The 17,579-nt window shown below is 43.4% G+C and overlaps 1 protein-coding gene across 1 annotated transcript in view; it reads left to right on the top strand.

Moving 5' to 3' along the window:
- Positions 1-17,579, top strand: part of LOC146784215 (uncharacterized) — a 205,315-nt gene that overhangs the window by 158,631 nt on the left and 29,105 nt on the right. The window contains exon 12 of the mRNA XM_085634359.1: positions 3,987-4,166. Coding sequence (XP_085490485.1) covers positions 3,987-4,166 — 180 coding nt within the window. The remainder of the gene's footprint in view (positions 1-3,986; positions 4,167-17,579) is intronic.

Genomic DNA, 17,579 nt, shown 5'->3' with positions numbered 1-17,579 from the left:
GTCGAAATCCAGGTGCTTTTTATCACACTGCGGTAAATAGCACCCATTACACATTTTGAGGGAACAACATCCTGAGTTTGGGGATTACCACACCAAAATCTGCATGGTACGGTAAATACTATACACTTTTACCCAGTTTGTCCTGCCAAAGTTTAACAAAGGGCAAGATATATAACACACCATTGACTACTGGATGCAGCAAATACCATCCAACGTGTGGTTACGACCTAGTGCCAACAGGGGTATACGCAGGGGTCAGAAAACACCAGCCCACTCATATTTAGTGCCTGAGAAGGTCCATTTGAGATTGAGAGAAACTTTTAATGAAATAGACCATGAGTTGGGCTGTAAACGTGGCTGGGTCCCAAATTAAGATAGTCTGAATGAGATTGAGGCTGTGAGCCTGGATGCTATGTTTTGAAACTGAATATGATACTGTGGAACTCTGGGAATGTCTGTGCGTAAGCCCTTGGAGGAGTGAGATTCAGGCCCAATTCTGGATTGCAGGTTTCGCTATGATAAAGCAGGTTTGGAAGAGCCACATCATTATATATGCATAGCAGGGAGGGGTAAGGGAGGAGGTATGGAAGTCATCTTTTAGAGTAGTAGTTCCATCCACCGTGTGCGGTATAGGCTTGTCAGCATCATGGGGAGGGCACCTGTTTTCGAGTCACACTGCAGGCTATTACCTGGCAGCCCTAACCCCTCCTCCTCCCACATCAAACACCGGGGGCAGGGTTGGGTGGGGCTGCTTAAATCATTTTTATCAATTTTAATCATCTTTTTAGTTATGGCCACTTGAACACATACCTGTCAACCTCTTGACTCAAAAATACAGGTGAAGTCAAGCATTTAAAGTGCGATCCTATTTAGCTGAATGGAGAATAAATACAGTTTTTGGAGGGTGATATAGGCTGGTGGGGTCATTTGGTTTGACTGGTGTGTGAATAGAAGTAAAAAGAGTGCGACACCTGCTAAGTGGTGGTGAGTTTACATGTATGGGACATCAGCTGCCTTTATACCCATAACTGAACAAACATTGGCAATGGAACAGTTATGACTGATAAATGAAAGCGAACACGAAGGAACCTGGTTGGGTTCCAATAAAACAGTACAGCCAATGCCTGAAAGAATCCAATAAATGAAATTCACATTTTTAAACTTTAATCTTCTTTTTGACCACCAATTTACTCCATTTCTTTTTTCCAATAGTTTCAATTCATTTTATTCATTCCAAAACCATGCGAAGATTTCCCGTAAAAACGCAGGAGACGAAAATGTTTTCCAAATTTTACGATTTTATTTAAAATCACCCAATGCATTTCGGGAATTATCCCTTCGTCAGGGGTATCTAAAATACAGAAATACATAAAAACCACCATCAGCATAATTATTGCACATCTTACTTGATTCGTAACCCCGATCCATCTAATTTACTTCAAATATATTCAACTGGTAAATGTTGTAAGAGAAACAACACGTCTCTATGCCCAGTGATATTTCTATTTCATAAATTATTAATGAACTCAAACTCTTATATAATACCCAAACCTCACAGAGCCATATCGTGTCTCCAGTTCATATTTGCCCTGGCCCAAATGGCAACCTCCCTTAGTCTACCCATATAATTTAAACACCTTCCCCTTTGCCATGTTCATTGTCAGAGAGCTTACCGTGACTTATAAGTGACTGTATCCATTGTTAAAAACCCAGCATCACACGGTATCCAACTTGTTTCCAGAACCATGGTTCCTTCCGTGTCATCACAGTGTTGTTCTATAAAGTGCCGCAGCACAAACTAAACCGACTCTTTATTAGTCACCCCTCCTAACTCCCCACAGGTGATCTATCACGTGTGTCAGTCAAACAACTACACTCGGGAACGGACTTCAGAAGTTAAACGCTGGACCTCATTTTCACTACGAAATAAATCACTACTACATTTCCCAGCATCCCTCTCTAACTTCATGTTATTCATGCCCAACCCGTTGATTCGACAACAAACTTGAAGGGTTTGACAACTTTCATTACTACTGTCAATAGGTGACTACTACATTTCCCAAAATTTCTATCACACTCAGATCATTTAGGTCTGCAGCGCAGTATGGCGGAGCAAGCTTGCACGCCTTGAGCAGTTCTGAAAAGTCAAGCATATTACGCAGGATTACACTGGTGTGCATTTCACCACCTCTTATGTACATTGACTGATAAATGAAAGCACCTCTTCAATCATTCATGGGTTTAGGCACTCCTTAAATCATCACACATGCACTCTGTAACTCTTCCTTGCACTCATGCATTAATAAACCACCCAATGGCTAATTTTTCGACCCACCCACATAAACTACCACAATAAAATACACACACAAACTCCGCAACCTATGCAACATAAGTTTAAAGAACAAAAGTAGAAATGTTCTTGCAGACAAATGATGGGCATGTGCTTGTCTTGCAAAGGTATTGTATGGACATTGTGCATCACTGCATTAAAGTTCCAGTATAGGCACCACATTTAGAATCAACATGATGGCCACTTTGGAACAGTAAAAAAAGATTAACTAAGGACTGTACCATTCCTGGATGAATGCTGTGTATAGAAGCAATAGCATGCTTGATGCAGAGCAGTGCAGATGAAATGAGCAGCAAGAAAATGGCCTGTTAGAACTGACTGGGATGCAGTATTATGGTAGAAAATGTGAAAATATAAAGATGAGCAGGAAAACACATGAAAGGGATCCTTAAAAAGGAGCCTTTAATGTCTGGCTTGACAGCACAGCTGTCAACAGAGAGATATGTTTTAGTCTCCGCCCACATGTCGGTGTCCTTGAGGACATCATTTGATTCAGAAGAAGTTGTATGCTTCTACTGAAAAGGAGAGCTTGTATTGCACTTTGCCTTGTGGAAAAGCTTATGCTCAATATAGCAAACAATGATCAAGGCTATAGGCCTGATCTGTCTATTACAAAAGTTATGATAAAGGCATTAGGCCTGGCGTATTCATTGTGAAAAGCATATGTTACAGTCAACATACATTTAAGGGTGAATTTTTATTACCCTGTATTAAACCCTGTACAGAGGTATTTTGTTACATGGAATCTCACAGATTACTGCAGTAGGAAATGGTATTGGTGACCTACTCAGAAGGTTTACACTAGGAAAAACCCTCTTAGGTCCCCATTGAAGGCTTTTATATTGTTTTGACAACTGTAATTTTGCATATATATATCGTTTTGTTACTTTATACCTGATGGCTGCCTTGTGGGAAAGCTTCTGCTCAATACAGTAGAGCTGAGTTAATTATTTTGACAAGCCACTGATGAAGGCTTTAGGCCTGAATGGCTCACTGGGTAAAGTTATTTCAGATGCCATGGGTCTGATCTGTTTAATATGAAAAGTTACAACAAATGATTTATTCATTATGAAATGCTCCTGAGAAATCCAATAGGTCTTTAAAGGTGGATTGTTATTGCAACATATTAAAGCCTACAGACATGTATTTTGTTAGATGCATTTTCACAGATTACCGTAGTAGGCTGGGAATTTGGTGCTAATTGCCCTCTTTGACTAATCCTATGGGTAGAAGATCAGCACTGTATTAATTATGTAATAACACTGTAATAATAATCATCACAAGGCTTGACAGACTTAGTTGTCTGCCAAGATGTAATGAAAATGCATTAAAAAATGCATATGTCTGTACAATTTTTCACACATATAGGGGCTTTGAATTAGCCTTCTTCTGCCATTGGTATGTATGAGTGTTAATTAAACTCTGCATCCATCCAGGACAACATACAGCATGGGGTAATGGGTTGTCCCACTTCAGCCTTTTGATCTCTTGCCCTGTGAGGGACCGCCAAGCAAGTTTCATATGGGCCAGTCCACCACCAGGCTTTGCAAGCTTCCTAACGTTGAAGAAGATTTCAAGTCCCATCTCCTCTTCCATGGTTGAAGATTGCTTGATTATTCGTTTCCCCACTCTGTAGGGAAAGAAATTATTCTATGACCGTGAGATTGAGGTCTTGGAGCGGCATCGAAGACAGGCAAAGGAATGCCAGGAGCTACAGCACACAGTACGTCTGCAGGACAGTGCCAAACGTCTAAAATCCGAGCAGAAAAAAGAGTATGACAAGAGAAGATCCTCTCTGCATGGCAAGAAAGAGAAGGTGAGTTTTCATAAACTATGTTATGCGATTGTGCTACAAATTGGGAACAAACTATATAAGTGTTAAGAGTTCCTTTGAATGAAATTGATGTTCGTGAAAGGGTTTCTTTTCGAATTTTTAGATAAATTATTATTTGGACAAATGCATGCATACAGACAGTATTTGTCATGGCAGCTAAGACCAGTGAAAAAATGTTTTAATTGTAATTACCAGAACAATGATTCCTACAGGATTAATTAAATATTGCTTGCAAAATGGCCAGCGCGTGCCCACCAGTAACTGAAGAATATTTCTTAAGAATATTATATATGCATTCTTTAAACAATGTTTACTGGAGTCCAAGCTTGTGCTGGCATATATGAGCAACATCAAACAGTACTAAAATGCAATAAAAACAGAGAATACTTAGGAGCAGATTAGATAAAAAAATAATATCTAAAATTCAAGTGTACAGTGGAGACGTTTGAAATTGCATACAAAATAATCCAAATTGAAACTTACAACTGATTAGCAGATGAACTCACTCTGACCTCACTGAAATATTATAAAACATTTTGGCGCTTCAGCACAACCCTGCCCAGAGATACATATTAAGCAACATTAGGGGGCACATGTACGGCCGTTTTTAGCGGTCGCTAATGGAGAATCAGACTGCTAAAATGCCGTTTGTCGTGTACCAACCCCATTTTGCAAGTTGTAACCTATTTCCAACTCGCAAAATAGGGGTTGCAAGTAAGTATTAGGAAGGGGCGTGCCGAGGCCGTTCCTATCTAATAGCGAGTCGCAAGGGCATGTACGATTGTTTTGCAACCGGAATACGGTTGCAAAACAATTGCAATTCACCACCAAATTCAATTTGATGGTTTGTCTTCGTCTTCTTGGGTTTTTCCTGACCCAGGAGCGTACCCTCTTTACCATCCCTTCGATTGACTGACTTGCATCCTTCCCCTGTTCACGTTTAGGTAACTACTTTTTTATTTCAACACTACATGAGCATGCATGTGTGTGTTTTTAGAATCTCCCCTTGTGTACCACAACCCCCCAAAAACCTTGCACACCCGAGCATTCTTTGCCACTCCCTTCCCCTCCCACTTGCTTTCTTCATCATGTGCTGCTTTTTTATTCTACCCATCCTGATGCCACACACTCTGGTGCCGATTAGGATCCTGGAAAAAATTTCCCCAACCGAATTGAATCTGGACTTTTTTCCGTACAAATGGTAAAAGTGCCGTACAAACTGCCAAGTACGATTCGTATGGGAAAAAGTCCATACAAATCGCATTGGGAAAATTCCCCCACACGTCCTCGGGTCGGGAAAAGTCTCCGACACGTCCCCGGACATTTTTACGTACAAATGGGAAAACTGAAGTCCAAATGCGCAATTACGATCCGTCCCATCCGTCCGATTGTACAACTGTATGGAAAAAAGACCGTCCGGAGCGAACTCCCATAGCAACCATGGAGATGTCCAAACAAGAGCCCGGTACGCGCCGTACCCCGCCCCCGTATGTACGGGGTGTACCCCCGTACCCCCCAGCCCCCCGTATGTACGGGGCGTACCCCTGTACCCCCCAGCCCCCCGTATGTACGGGGCGTACCCCCGTACCCCCCAGCCCCCGTATGTACGGAGCGTACCCCCTGGGGGTACGCTCCGTACATACGGGGGGCTGGGGGTACGCCCCGTACATACGGGGGGCTGGGGGGTACGGGGGTACGCCCCGTACATACGGGGGGCTGGGGGTACGCTCCGTACATACGGGGGGCTGGGGGGTATGGGGGTACGCTCCGTACATACGGGGGGCTGGGGGTACGGGGGTACGCTCCGTACATACGGGGGCGGGGGGGTACGCTCCGTACATATGGGGGTACGGGGGTACGCTCCGTACATACGGGGGGCGGGGGGGGGGTACGGCGCGTACCGGGTCCCCTAATCAGCTCGCATCGCTGCGTACTTAGCTTTTACGGCACTTTTTAGGTGCCGTAAAAATTTTCCCATCCGGACTGCAGTCGGTGCGAATCTTAATTGCTGGTACGTAAAAACATGCCTAACTCCGTCCGGACGTCACGTCCGCGGTGTCCCGGATCACATTTGTATGTATTTTTCTGTCGGTTGGTCTTTTTTCCGATTCGTACGGAAATGGTGTTTCCGTACGAATCGTAATTGCATGTTTGTAAAGTTTTACAACCCGGTACGAGTCGGACGGAGAAAAAGCTCCGACCCACGGTTTGTACCGGGTTTTTCCAGGATCGTAATCGGCCCCTCAGTATTGCTCCCTAGTCCATCACCCTGTTTATTACATATTTTGGTTTATTTTTCTCTATTTAGCTCTTTATTGCTCCCCTCTCACTGCCCCTTCATTTCTCCTTCAAAATGTATTAAAAATAATATATTAAACTAAATAAAATTATTTTAGAGGGCACAGCAAATGCAATATTCCAATTATCATCATCTGGAGTCCAATGTCCACAATACATTTGGACCTAGGGGACTGTAAACAGTCATGTGCATTGACAAACAAGGTACGATATAACTGCAAAATTCCCTTCGTCTCCAATCATCTCATGGTCAGTTTAGCCTCCAAATGTCCCCCAATCTTAAGATGTATCGGTCTGACTTGTTGTAAGACATTCAGAGGAGTAACTTTTCATGTTCCAGGCTCATCTCTGTGGACCTCTCTACGTCGGTCTTTACACATGGACTCTAACTGTCTCAAATTCAGACAGCTAAAAACCCATTTCTTTAAACAGACTTCTACCTAGCCCTCCCCGTCCCTGCCTCTGTTCTCCTTTTTACCCCAGGTCTTTCTGTCAAATGCCTAAAACCGTTTTTCATCCCTCTCACCAATGATTTAATACTTTTCCATTAGCATTAATGACTTCCTCAGTCGATAATATCATTTACACGAGATATTCACTTATTATTGAAAAATGATTCAATTTTCAATCCACTTTGTATCCGATTCATGGCACTCTGAGGCTGTCACAAGTTATTTGCAGTGCTTTACAAAAAAATCACAATAATTAATTAACATAAAATAGCATTATATCACTGATGCTAGGCAAATGATATATGTTGTCAAGGAGCACTTTTGGCCAGATGTACGACGTTTTTTGCATGCGCAAACGGGTTTGCGAACCCGTTTGCGCATGCAAAAACTTATAGGCGTATGTACCATTCCAAAGTGGCGAGTTGCAATTTATTTGTGACTTGCTATTTTGGAATTGCGAGTCACTATTAGGAAGGGGCGTTCCCTTCCTAATAGCGAGCGCAACCCCATGTACAAATGTTTTGCATCCGCAATTGCGGTCACAATTACCACCCTCTTCAAGAGGGTGGTAATGGGGTCGCAAAAGGGAAGGGGTCCCCAGGGCACCCTTTCCCCTTTGCAAATGCAGGGGAAAATATTTTTTAAGGGCAGGCAGTGGTCACAGGGACCACTGCCTGCCCTTAAAAAATGAAACGAAAACGTTTCATTTTTTTCTTTTTTAAATGCATCCTGTTTTCCTTTAAAGAAAACGGGCTGCATTTAAAAAAAAAAAACTGCTTTATTTAAAAGCAGTCCCAGACATGGTGGTCTGCTGAGCCCAGCAGGCCACCATACCTGCGAGGGCCTGCCATTCCCACTGGGGTCGCAAATTGCGAGAGGCTCATTAATATTCATGAGCCTCTCAATTTGCAACCCCATTGGGAATCGCTAACAGTGTGAAAAACACCGTTGTACACTGGAAATGGCGCCTCACAAATTGCGAGTTGCAAAAAACTCGCAATTGGCGAGGCGCTAGTTCCACGGTCGTACATCTGGCCCTTTGTCATTAATTGTGTCTAAATGTGTCAGAGAAGTCTAATGCAGTCAAAATCTAGAGTATGCCTCACTTACTGATGCCTACTACTTCTCCTGGAGTGTAGGCCATCAACCAGGATTCTCCAACCATCTCTGTCCTGGGCTTTTCTTTCAATCTGACGCCAGGTGTAACTCATCTCCTTGCAGTCAGCCTCGATGCCTCCACGCCAGGTGTAGCCTTGGTTCCGAGTGTTGAGTAGTTCTTTCCTGACATTTAGCAGTGTTGATCGTGTCACTGACGGATCTGGTCCCCAACTGAAAGTCACTGAGAAGGATTAGTCTGCGATAGGTTGATTATTTTAAAGATTGTCTAGGTCCACCAATGGTTTCTTTACAGTAGGGTTGATAGGGGCATGTTAGAGGTCTTGATCCCGTAGACTGGGACGCAGTGAAAGGTGAAAAGGCAGTGAGACTTAGGCTAACCTCTTTTGTAATACTCAAACCCATGCCAGGGAGGATGTTTTGAAATACATCAGTATTTTCTGATAGCATTATCAGTTACTGGTGAGAGGTCTCAAAGAGGGGTAGCAATGGCAAGTACTACTGGGTGAGGGTCATCGGGCCAAAGAGTGGTGTAAGGGATACTTTCTTTTACAGCAGCGATTTCATTAGTGTAGAAGGCAAGGAGGAGCTTGTCACACAGCTCCTTTGAGGGTAAAGAGGATTGGGGAGAGGATGTGGTCCGTCGGCTAGACCGTCGACTTTGGTGCTGGAAACCAGGGTTCGAGCCTCGGGGTCACGTCCACATCCTGATTCTGGGCAAATCACTTCATCTCCCCGTGCCTGAATATGTAATGTAAATACGGTGCTCATGTACAGCGCTCCAATACCTTCGGGTCAAGTTCGCGCTATATAAAAGATGCAAAAAAAAAAAAAAAAAGGAGGCTTGTCATTAGGCTGTGGTTTAGTATCTATTTATAAGTAAGGAAAACTTATTTTGCTAAATTGCTGCCTCAATAATCCGTGCTTGGACGTATTATTTTGTTTGCACTGGTGCAGTCTAATTTGTAGCCCCTAAAGTGCACTCTGCAGGTGGTATGATACAATATCTTTGTTTTATTTAAATATCTTCCCAGTGCTCTGCCTTGACGTTTCAGTTTTCGAAGGGTGCCTGTAAACCACTGGTTTTCATGAGATCAGGCATATGGCTGGACAAGAGTATCCAATGCACAAGATCATTTGTTTGAGATGTGCTAGTAAGTACCTCCTAAAGTCGTTGTGTTAAATCAGAAGGTTCATTTTAAGTTTTAGTGGAATACAGTGTTCTGGGGCAGAAAAAAAGGCTTATTTTTTTTATAGAACTTGCTTTCATTTGAGAAATAATTAAGATGATCTACCTATCCACATAGGGTCAAAACATCGTCAACATTCTTACAAAAGTGAAAAGTAAATCTTGGATTATATATATGTAGAGCAACATTTCTACTAACTTTTATCTCTATGAAAGCTTTTATAAAGGTGTACTTAATCTACTACCATTTAATCTTTCATATGCGTTATCACTTTGTGGCCCACTTTTATCACTAGTAGTGTGTGCTCACTTTGTTCAGTGAGCACCTGATTTTTGCATTCAGTTCATATAAACGTCCAGCCCTCTACCATAATTTGAGCTTAAATCAGATTCTTCATAATTATAACATAAGGTCATGTTTTTTGTGTGCATTTGCTATTCTCTTTACATTTAGTGTTTTACAGATGCACTTCTGGTATATGACAAATGTTTTAAAGCAGATATTGTAAGTTAAACCTGATTAGACACTGTGACCTTTAACTATAATTACTCCTGTCCAAATTGGTCTATGAGTTGCTCCTGTGGAGTTTATGTGATAATGTCATTGAAGGCAACATCAATGAACCAATAGCACTTTGTGGGTAGAGGAACATGGATGTACAGTTTGCAGTTTTAACCAAGGAAGAGGCTGTTGGGACTGTGCTGTGTGCGCTGGGTCCCCCTGCTTGAAGAAGACTGTGCTTTGTGCTGTGTCTTGTAATCCCAAGGGCCCGAGGTGAGCTGGCTCCCTGTTTGGAAACACAGAAACATAAAAGTTTCCAGAGAAGTTTCAAGCAACGCGGTGGGCGCGTGTTGTGGCAGCTTGAGACCCTCTGAAGGTGTGCCCTGTGATCTTGGGCACACGGAAGAAAAGTGAAACTCGGACGCTCTGGGTGCGTGTCGTGGTGCACAGGAGGCATTGGTGAAGAGCCCTAGGCAACGTGTTTACCGAAGGAGAAGTGAGTCTCGGACACGCAGGGTGCGTGTCATGGTGCACCGCAGGCATTGGTAAAGAGCGCCTGGTCAGCGTGTGCATCAGTGGTGGAGTGAGACTCGGACGCGGAGGGTGCGTGTCGTGGTGCACCGTAGGCACTGGCGAAGAGCGCCTGGTCAGCATGTGCATCGAAGGAGGAGTGAGTCTCGGATGCGCAGGGTGCGTGTTGGGGTGCAACTGGTTAGGAGCGCCTGGTCATCGAGTGCACCAGAGGAAGAGTGAGGCTTGGATACGGTGAGCGTGTTGAAGTGCGGCCGGAGGCGTTGGTGAAGAGCACCTGGAAATCGGAGCACCGGAGTTATAGTAAGTCTCAGTGAAGCAGTGTGCGTACTTTGGTGCAACCTGGGACTGTGGAGGCGATCGGCATATCATCGTGTGCACCGGAATAAAGTGAGTCTCTGCAGCACGGTGTGCGTGTCTTGGAGCCAACTGAGACCGCAGGAAGGAGTGCCTGGTGAGCGTGCACTCGGAGTCGACAGAAAGACTCATCAGCGCTGTGTGTGTGGCTTCGTGCCAGAGGAGACCCAGAAGGTGCTGTGGGGAACGCGCACCTGGAGTAACGTAATCTTAGGGGCGCGGGGTACGTGTGCTCTGCGGCCACCTGAGACCTTCCTAACAGTTGCGGCCCGGACCGGCAGCCCCGGAGAAGATGAGCTGCCAGGCCGAGCCGCTGAGGCCCATTGAGGAAGTTCTACATGAAAAGCCCAGTACATTGAAGGAGAGGAGAGTGGGGTCGCGCCCCCAGATATCATGGAACACTGCCTGGGCGGGGTGGGGCCCGTACTGACCAAAGGAGTGGCAGTACTGAGGCCAGAGTGAGAAGCTGTGATTTATGTCATCATTGATCCGCGTGGGGGAAACGGTTATCGAAGAGGCTGATTGTCGTAATACACATTGCCAATATTGCTGCTAACGAACTGTCAGACTGTCTTATGACGCCTGACAGTATTTCTGCATAACGAAGTACACGATTGTAGCGCTACGCATTGCACTATTCCTCCCTTGTAAAGTACAGGATTTCAGCGGCCCGCATTGCATTATTTGTTCATTGCAAAGTACATGATTGTAGCTACGCATTGCATTATCCCTTAATTGCAAAGTACATTATTGTAGCGGTGCGCATTGCATTATCTCTTCATTGCAAAGTACGTGATTGGGGTGTGACACATTGCATGAGTCCTTCATTGCGCAGTACATGTTTGTAGCGGTACGCATTACATTATTTCTCCCATTGCAAGGTACCGGGGCATATCGTTACATATTGTATTATTTCTCCTTTACTCAGCACAGGATTGTATCATTACGCAGAGCACTATTGACTGTCTATTGAAGCGTGTGGATTCTAGCATTACTAACAGCATTGCGTTTGGAAGGCGGTGGTTGGGATTTGAACCTACCAGTCAACCGGAACAAATATTACCCTTGATTATATATTGATTCTTGTAACGTGTGGTCTGATCGTATATCTTTTTATGTAAAGTTTATACTCATTTTATCAAACACGTGTGGAGTCCATTTGTGGTGTCACCAGGGGGTTGCTGTGGGCGTGGTTGCACATACTATACACTCGTGCTTTGGAGATAGGCCTGGCTGCTCGTGCCAATTTACTAAGGGGGTGAGCAGGGCTATCTCAAACGGTGTCCTTACTTGGCCTAAAGTTCAGTGGGGAGTCCTGGGTCACGCATTTGGTGAAGGTATTGCGAGACTGGGACTACGGCTTCCAACAGTCACCTTCACGTTTTTGCTACCCTTGTCAAATGAGGACTTTTTTATTTTGGGCCTTTGGCCAACTTTCTGTCTTAGTCTGACCCTTTTCATTCCAGTCATGATTTCAGAAACCTTGCTTGTTGCCTTAAATTCTTCATAAATCCCTTTACCGCAATTGTAAAGACGATGAACAGGATCTTTTTTCCAGAGGCAAATGTGTGCAGGCTGTTCAACCGCTAAAAGTAATCTCTCTCATCAGTGAGTTATTGGGCTTTCAGGATTCTGAATCAGAAGTCACTTATGTTTTCTGGGCCCAGTATGATAAAGGGATGGTGTGTAAAAGAGTGAAAGTATGTAGATAAATTTGTTTTTCTAAGGATCTTGAGTAAACAATATAAATTTCGTGACTGTGACGAAGAATATCCCTAAGTGCCAAAAGTTAATTCTCTGCTGGCTAACATGACTACTTTATCATCATTGGCTTCAGAAGAAGCAACCTTGCCTGATTCCATGAATAAACAAATGTAAGAAGCGCTCAAGTGTTCCTTTGCAGCCTCCAACCTTTCAGTCAGAGCTGGAGCTTATGCGGAGGCAAGATGGCGGTCGCGGCTGCGATCGAGTGAGCCGATTGTGGATGCTCCTCCGTGAGACTCCCCCCCCGCCAAAACCTCTTGAGGAAAACTATGTTGGATTAATCTGGTAATGCTGTGGTTGTGGCGATACCTGCTTCTTAGAGTTCCTCCGCAGATTGACTGCAGTTCAATTGGGGAGGATACCGGACAGCGGAGCTTTTACACATGGATTGTAATGGCCCCGAAGAACTCCAGTAAGGGCGCCAAGACGCGAGGGGCTGCGGTGGTTTCATTAGCGGCCTGACCTCTCCTGCCCCCCCTCCCGTCAAGAGTGGAGATAAGATTGCCGGGCGAGGCGGTAATGTTGGAACGCGCCGTGAGATTGCAGGCTCCTCTCCCGGATCTGCACAGAAGGGAGGCGGCCCCACTCGAAAACCTCCAATGGTGCCTGAGATCTTCAAGAAACAATTAGGGAAAGGTAAGAGTCCGGCTGACTCTGACATCAGTACTTCCCCGGGGGGCCCTGGAAGGATAGCTGTTTGCAACAAAATATCTGCAGTAGTAACAGGGCAGCAATTGAAACAAGTATCCTCAGTGCCATCTGGATCAGCAATTTCTATAATAAATAAAGAAAGTACTGTATTGCTCAAAGCTGGGGGTGTAAGGGAGGATTTGCGGTGTGATGATGCCAATTCCGAAGGGACTGTTCATAATCAAATTACCCCCTCTCAGAGAGAAGCGCCCTCTGTGGGTAACATTGTCTTGGATGGTACGAAAGAGGTGGGAGAAATACCTGAGATCTCTGAGATATTTAATCAGCCCCATCCTATACCAGCAGTACTGTGGTCTGATCATACCCTGGGGAGCGCCCGGATTTTGGAGCATAAAACCTATAGTACTGATAGTACTGTTCACCGGAATCATGAAAATCATGAAAACAGCTGTAGGGAGGATTTTAAAAATACGTAAAATATTGAGAATTCTGATAAAGATTTAATTAAAGATCTGGATTCTGGAGATTCAGGGGGAAAGTTCTATTCAATGTCAGACCCTAACTCTCTGAGAATGAGAGCTTAGGGGGGGATTGGGCAAATGACAAGAGTGATACCAGTAATACTAGTAATTACCAGCAGGATGATGAGGAAATGAGTATTGATACATCCATGGATAAGGGAACAGTGCGTAAATTAAGGGACACTGTCAATCACTTATCGAAAGAAGCTTCTGATAAAACCGGATCATTAGTCTGGGATTATTCGTTTTCCCCACATCTTGGCGAAAACGGAGGTTCCGGCAATAGTACTGGAGAAACTGCTGGTACTGGTATTATAGTAGAAAATGAGATAACCCTCAGTACTATATATCAAGTTATAATGGCGCATCGGGAAGAGACAAAGGCAGAGGGGCTGCGGACTCAGGGTACTGTTTACAACTTGCAAAATACCGTGCGCAGAGTTGCAAAAACTTTTACAGAGATCTCCACAAGGATTGGGGAAGCTGAGGTGAGGATATCAGCGATGGAGGACAAAATAGTATAGCAGAAAGCGACGATAACATCTTTGCAAGCTCTGAAAATATGACACTAATTGGAAACTTACTGACTTGGAGAACCGTTCCAGAAGGAATAATTTACGTATTTTGGCGATACCTGAAGGGAGAGAAGGCAAAGATATTCTGCAGTTTGTAATTGAATTGTTTTCAGAAGCCTTCCCCGAACTTAAGCATTGGAAGTGGGAAATAGAACTTCAGAGAGCACATAGGTTCCCATTTCATCTGCGTGGGGGAGCAGGGGGGTCAAATGAAAGGCCTAGGGCCATATTGATATGTTTTAATCATTTTTTGCTTTGGGAATCTATATATGATTTGGCAAGGCTAGACAGGAAGAGAGGTGGGAAGGGCTGTGATTTTTTTGTTCGCCCCGATTTTTGTCAGGCCACGGTTCAAAAGAGATGGCATCTGCGCCAAATGATTCCGCTCTTTCAGGCTAAGAGGGCACAGGCCTTTCTACTTAATCCGTCTAAACTGAAGATTATTTATAAGGAAAGGACAAAACACAATTTTTTGTTTCTGAAATAGTAGCGGAGGAATTTTTGAATACAATATAAATGTAGCAATCAGAGAACGGCGTGTTCGTAAGTAGTTAGGGTGCCCCCATCCTAAAGGTTTAGGTGGTATCGCCTCACAGGGTTTTTTTTTTGTAGTGTGTGTTTCTCGGGGGGAAGCTGCGGGGAGTGTTCTTAATCTACTCTTCATCACAAAGGGACTACATAGTCCTTATGCCTCATTTGGGTGGGGGAGGCGGGGGGTGGGTAACTTTGGGTGGGCAAGGGCAGGGGCGGGAGGGTGGTGGTGAGGGAAGGCATGTTTGCGATATGTTGTTTATTAGGCATCAAGGTTATGGTACTTATTTTTATGTCATGGAAAATGTTAGGGAAAATGTTTTCTTTACTTACGAAATGTAGCTTAGGGTCTGGGCAGAGGAGACAAGGAGTGACTGATTTAATGGTACAAATATGATTGGTAAAATGTCTATTTGTTCGTGGAATATTTGTGGTTTAAATGATAAAAGAAAAAGGGGGGTGATGGCTCAAATTCTGCAGACAATGAAGGTGGATCTGCTTTGTGTACAAGAAATACATATTATGTGGAACAATCGAAAGTGGCTGAATGATTTGGGTATGGAAATACTCGGATGTACTAGACAGAGCTCAACCACCAGAAGAGTTGCGATGTTGAGGAGACACGGCCTGGGGGTCTGTAAACGGGTAAAGGAGGATTCTTGGGGGCGCTGGGTCATTGTAGAAATATTGGTTAATGGCTCTACAATGATGATATGCTCTACATATGGTACTAATCTGGATGATCCATAACTAATGCCTAACCTAAGCGTTGAATTAGCGGCGTGGTCATCCTCGGTAATCCTTTGTGGAGATTTCAATCTTCATTTGGATGGTGGATTCGATATTACCAGCGACTGTTTATATGAGGGGAAAAAACTAAAGTTTTTAAAGCCACTCAAGGTTTAGTTAAAGAATTCGGGTTGGTGGATGTATGATGCGCTCATAGTAAAGGTGTCCCTGGTGAAACTTTTTATTCGGCTCCCCATAGAAAACATGTGCGGTTAGATTATTTTTTTATTTCAGTTGAGAAAGTAATAAATGCTAAGATTGAGATTAAACCTAGGATCATATCAGATCATAACGCGGTTGTATTAGAATTAGACATCAGCTCCAGCCCTCCTCCAAAGGCATGGACCTTTGAGCGCAAACTCCTTTTAGATCCTGTATATTGTGATCATATGCATAAGTAGATAGAGGAATTTTTTACAAACAATCGCGGAACCTCTTCAGATTCCATTGTTTGGGATACATTTAAGGCCGGGGTCCGGGGGCAAACATTAAGCTATTCTATAGCTAAGCAGCGTAAAATTCGGGGAGAAATGTAGAACGGAATGAATCAGTTAAGGTTGTTAGAAATAGAACTTATGAGGTAGGTAATCAGACAACAAAATACGGAAAAAACTTTAAAAGCTATTGCAGTTCAAAAAATTAACATATATCAACATTTTGCTATGAAATTAGCCACAAATTTAGCTACGCATAGGTCTCAAATTTATGAAGCAGGTGAAAACTCTGGCAGGATTTTAACAAAAACATTACAGCAGAAAGAAATCGCTAATAAGATTAATAAGATTCAGGATCATCTCTGACAGATACAGGATACCCCAGGCGAAGTGCTTAAAGTGTTTCGCAAATTTGACCATCAACTATATACGGAAGATGAAACAATAGACTCAGAAGAGAAAATTAAAGAATTTAGTTCTGATATTGAAATTAAAAAACTTACACAAGACCAAACTGAGGAATTAGCAGCACATATAACCTGGGAGGAGGTAGAGGGAGCAATAATGTCACTCGCAACAGGAAAAGCTGTGGGCCCGGATGGCATCCCCCTTGAATTCCATAGGACATTTCGCCAAATTTTAAAACTGGAACTTATGACGCTGTTCCTCCCTGCTCAAGGAGGAATTGCGCCAGAGTCATGGAGAAAAACTACTATTATCGTTTTAAAAAAAAAGGAGAATCCCGATGTGCTTCTATCATCATATAGACCAATTTCATTGATCAACTCCGACAGCAAGATCTTTTCTTAAATCATTGCTCTGCGTTTGGGATTGGTCATTTCGGCTTTAGTCTCTAATTTTCAGCATGGGTTTATCCCTGGAAGGGATACTGCTGATCACGTGAGACGAGTAATATCCTTCCTGGATTGGGCTCAGGCAACGGAATACACATTGGGGGTGATCCTGTTGGATGCCGAGAAGGCATTCGACAGGATTTCCTTGCCATATATGTGGGAAGTTTTGCGAGTGAAGGGATTCTGTCCTCAGTTTTGTCAAGCAGTTAAGACTCTTTATATTTGCCCAGCAGCTACCATACGAATATCTGGACAGAAGTCGGGGTTGTTAATATTAGCAGGGGCACAAGGCAAGGGTGCCCGTGCTCCCCTCTTTTATTTGCATTATATATTGATTTTTTTTTAAATAAACTAATTCAGCATACAGATATTAAGCCAGTCTACCTACGACACTCCGAGTATAGAGTATTAGCCTACGCCGACGATATAGTCATAGCCACGAGTGATATTGTTACTGCATTACCTGCAATTAAATTATTGGCTAACCAGTTTGGGTGTTTCTCCGGTTATAAATTAAATATAGAGAAAACTCAAATTCTCTTCTCAGGTAATGACCCACCGGCAAATATGGCAGTTGTTACAGAAGTGACATATCTGGGAACAAAAATTACATCATCGGTCGGAAAGATTCCGGATATGAACATTAATCCAGTGTTGGAGAAGGTGAATGCAACTTTGGAGAGGCTGTATCATCTTCATCTATCCCTCCATGGGAGATGTAATATTTTAAAAATGCTGGTTTTACCGAAATTTTTATATATGTTTAGAACAATCCCTTTAGAATTTTATTCGTTGTGTTTTAATAAACAGAGAGGATGTGTTCGAGATTCT

This window comes from Triturus cristatus, chromosome 11 (assembly GCF_964204655.1).
Source record: "Triturus cristatus chromosome 11, aTriCri1.1, whole genome shotgun sequence".
Taxonomy (NCBI): domain Eukaryota; kingdom Metazoa; phylum Chordata; class Amphibia; order Caudata; family Salamandridae; genus Triturus; species Triturus cristatus.
Note: the sequence above shows the minus strand (reverse complement) of the source record. Positions and strands in the feature narration are given on the sequence as shown.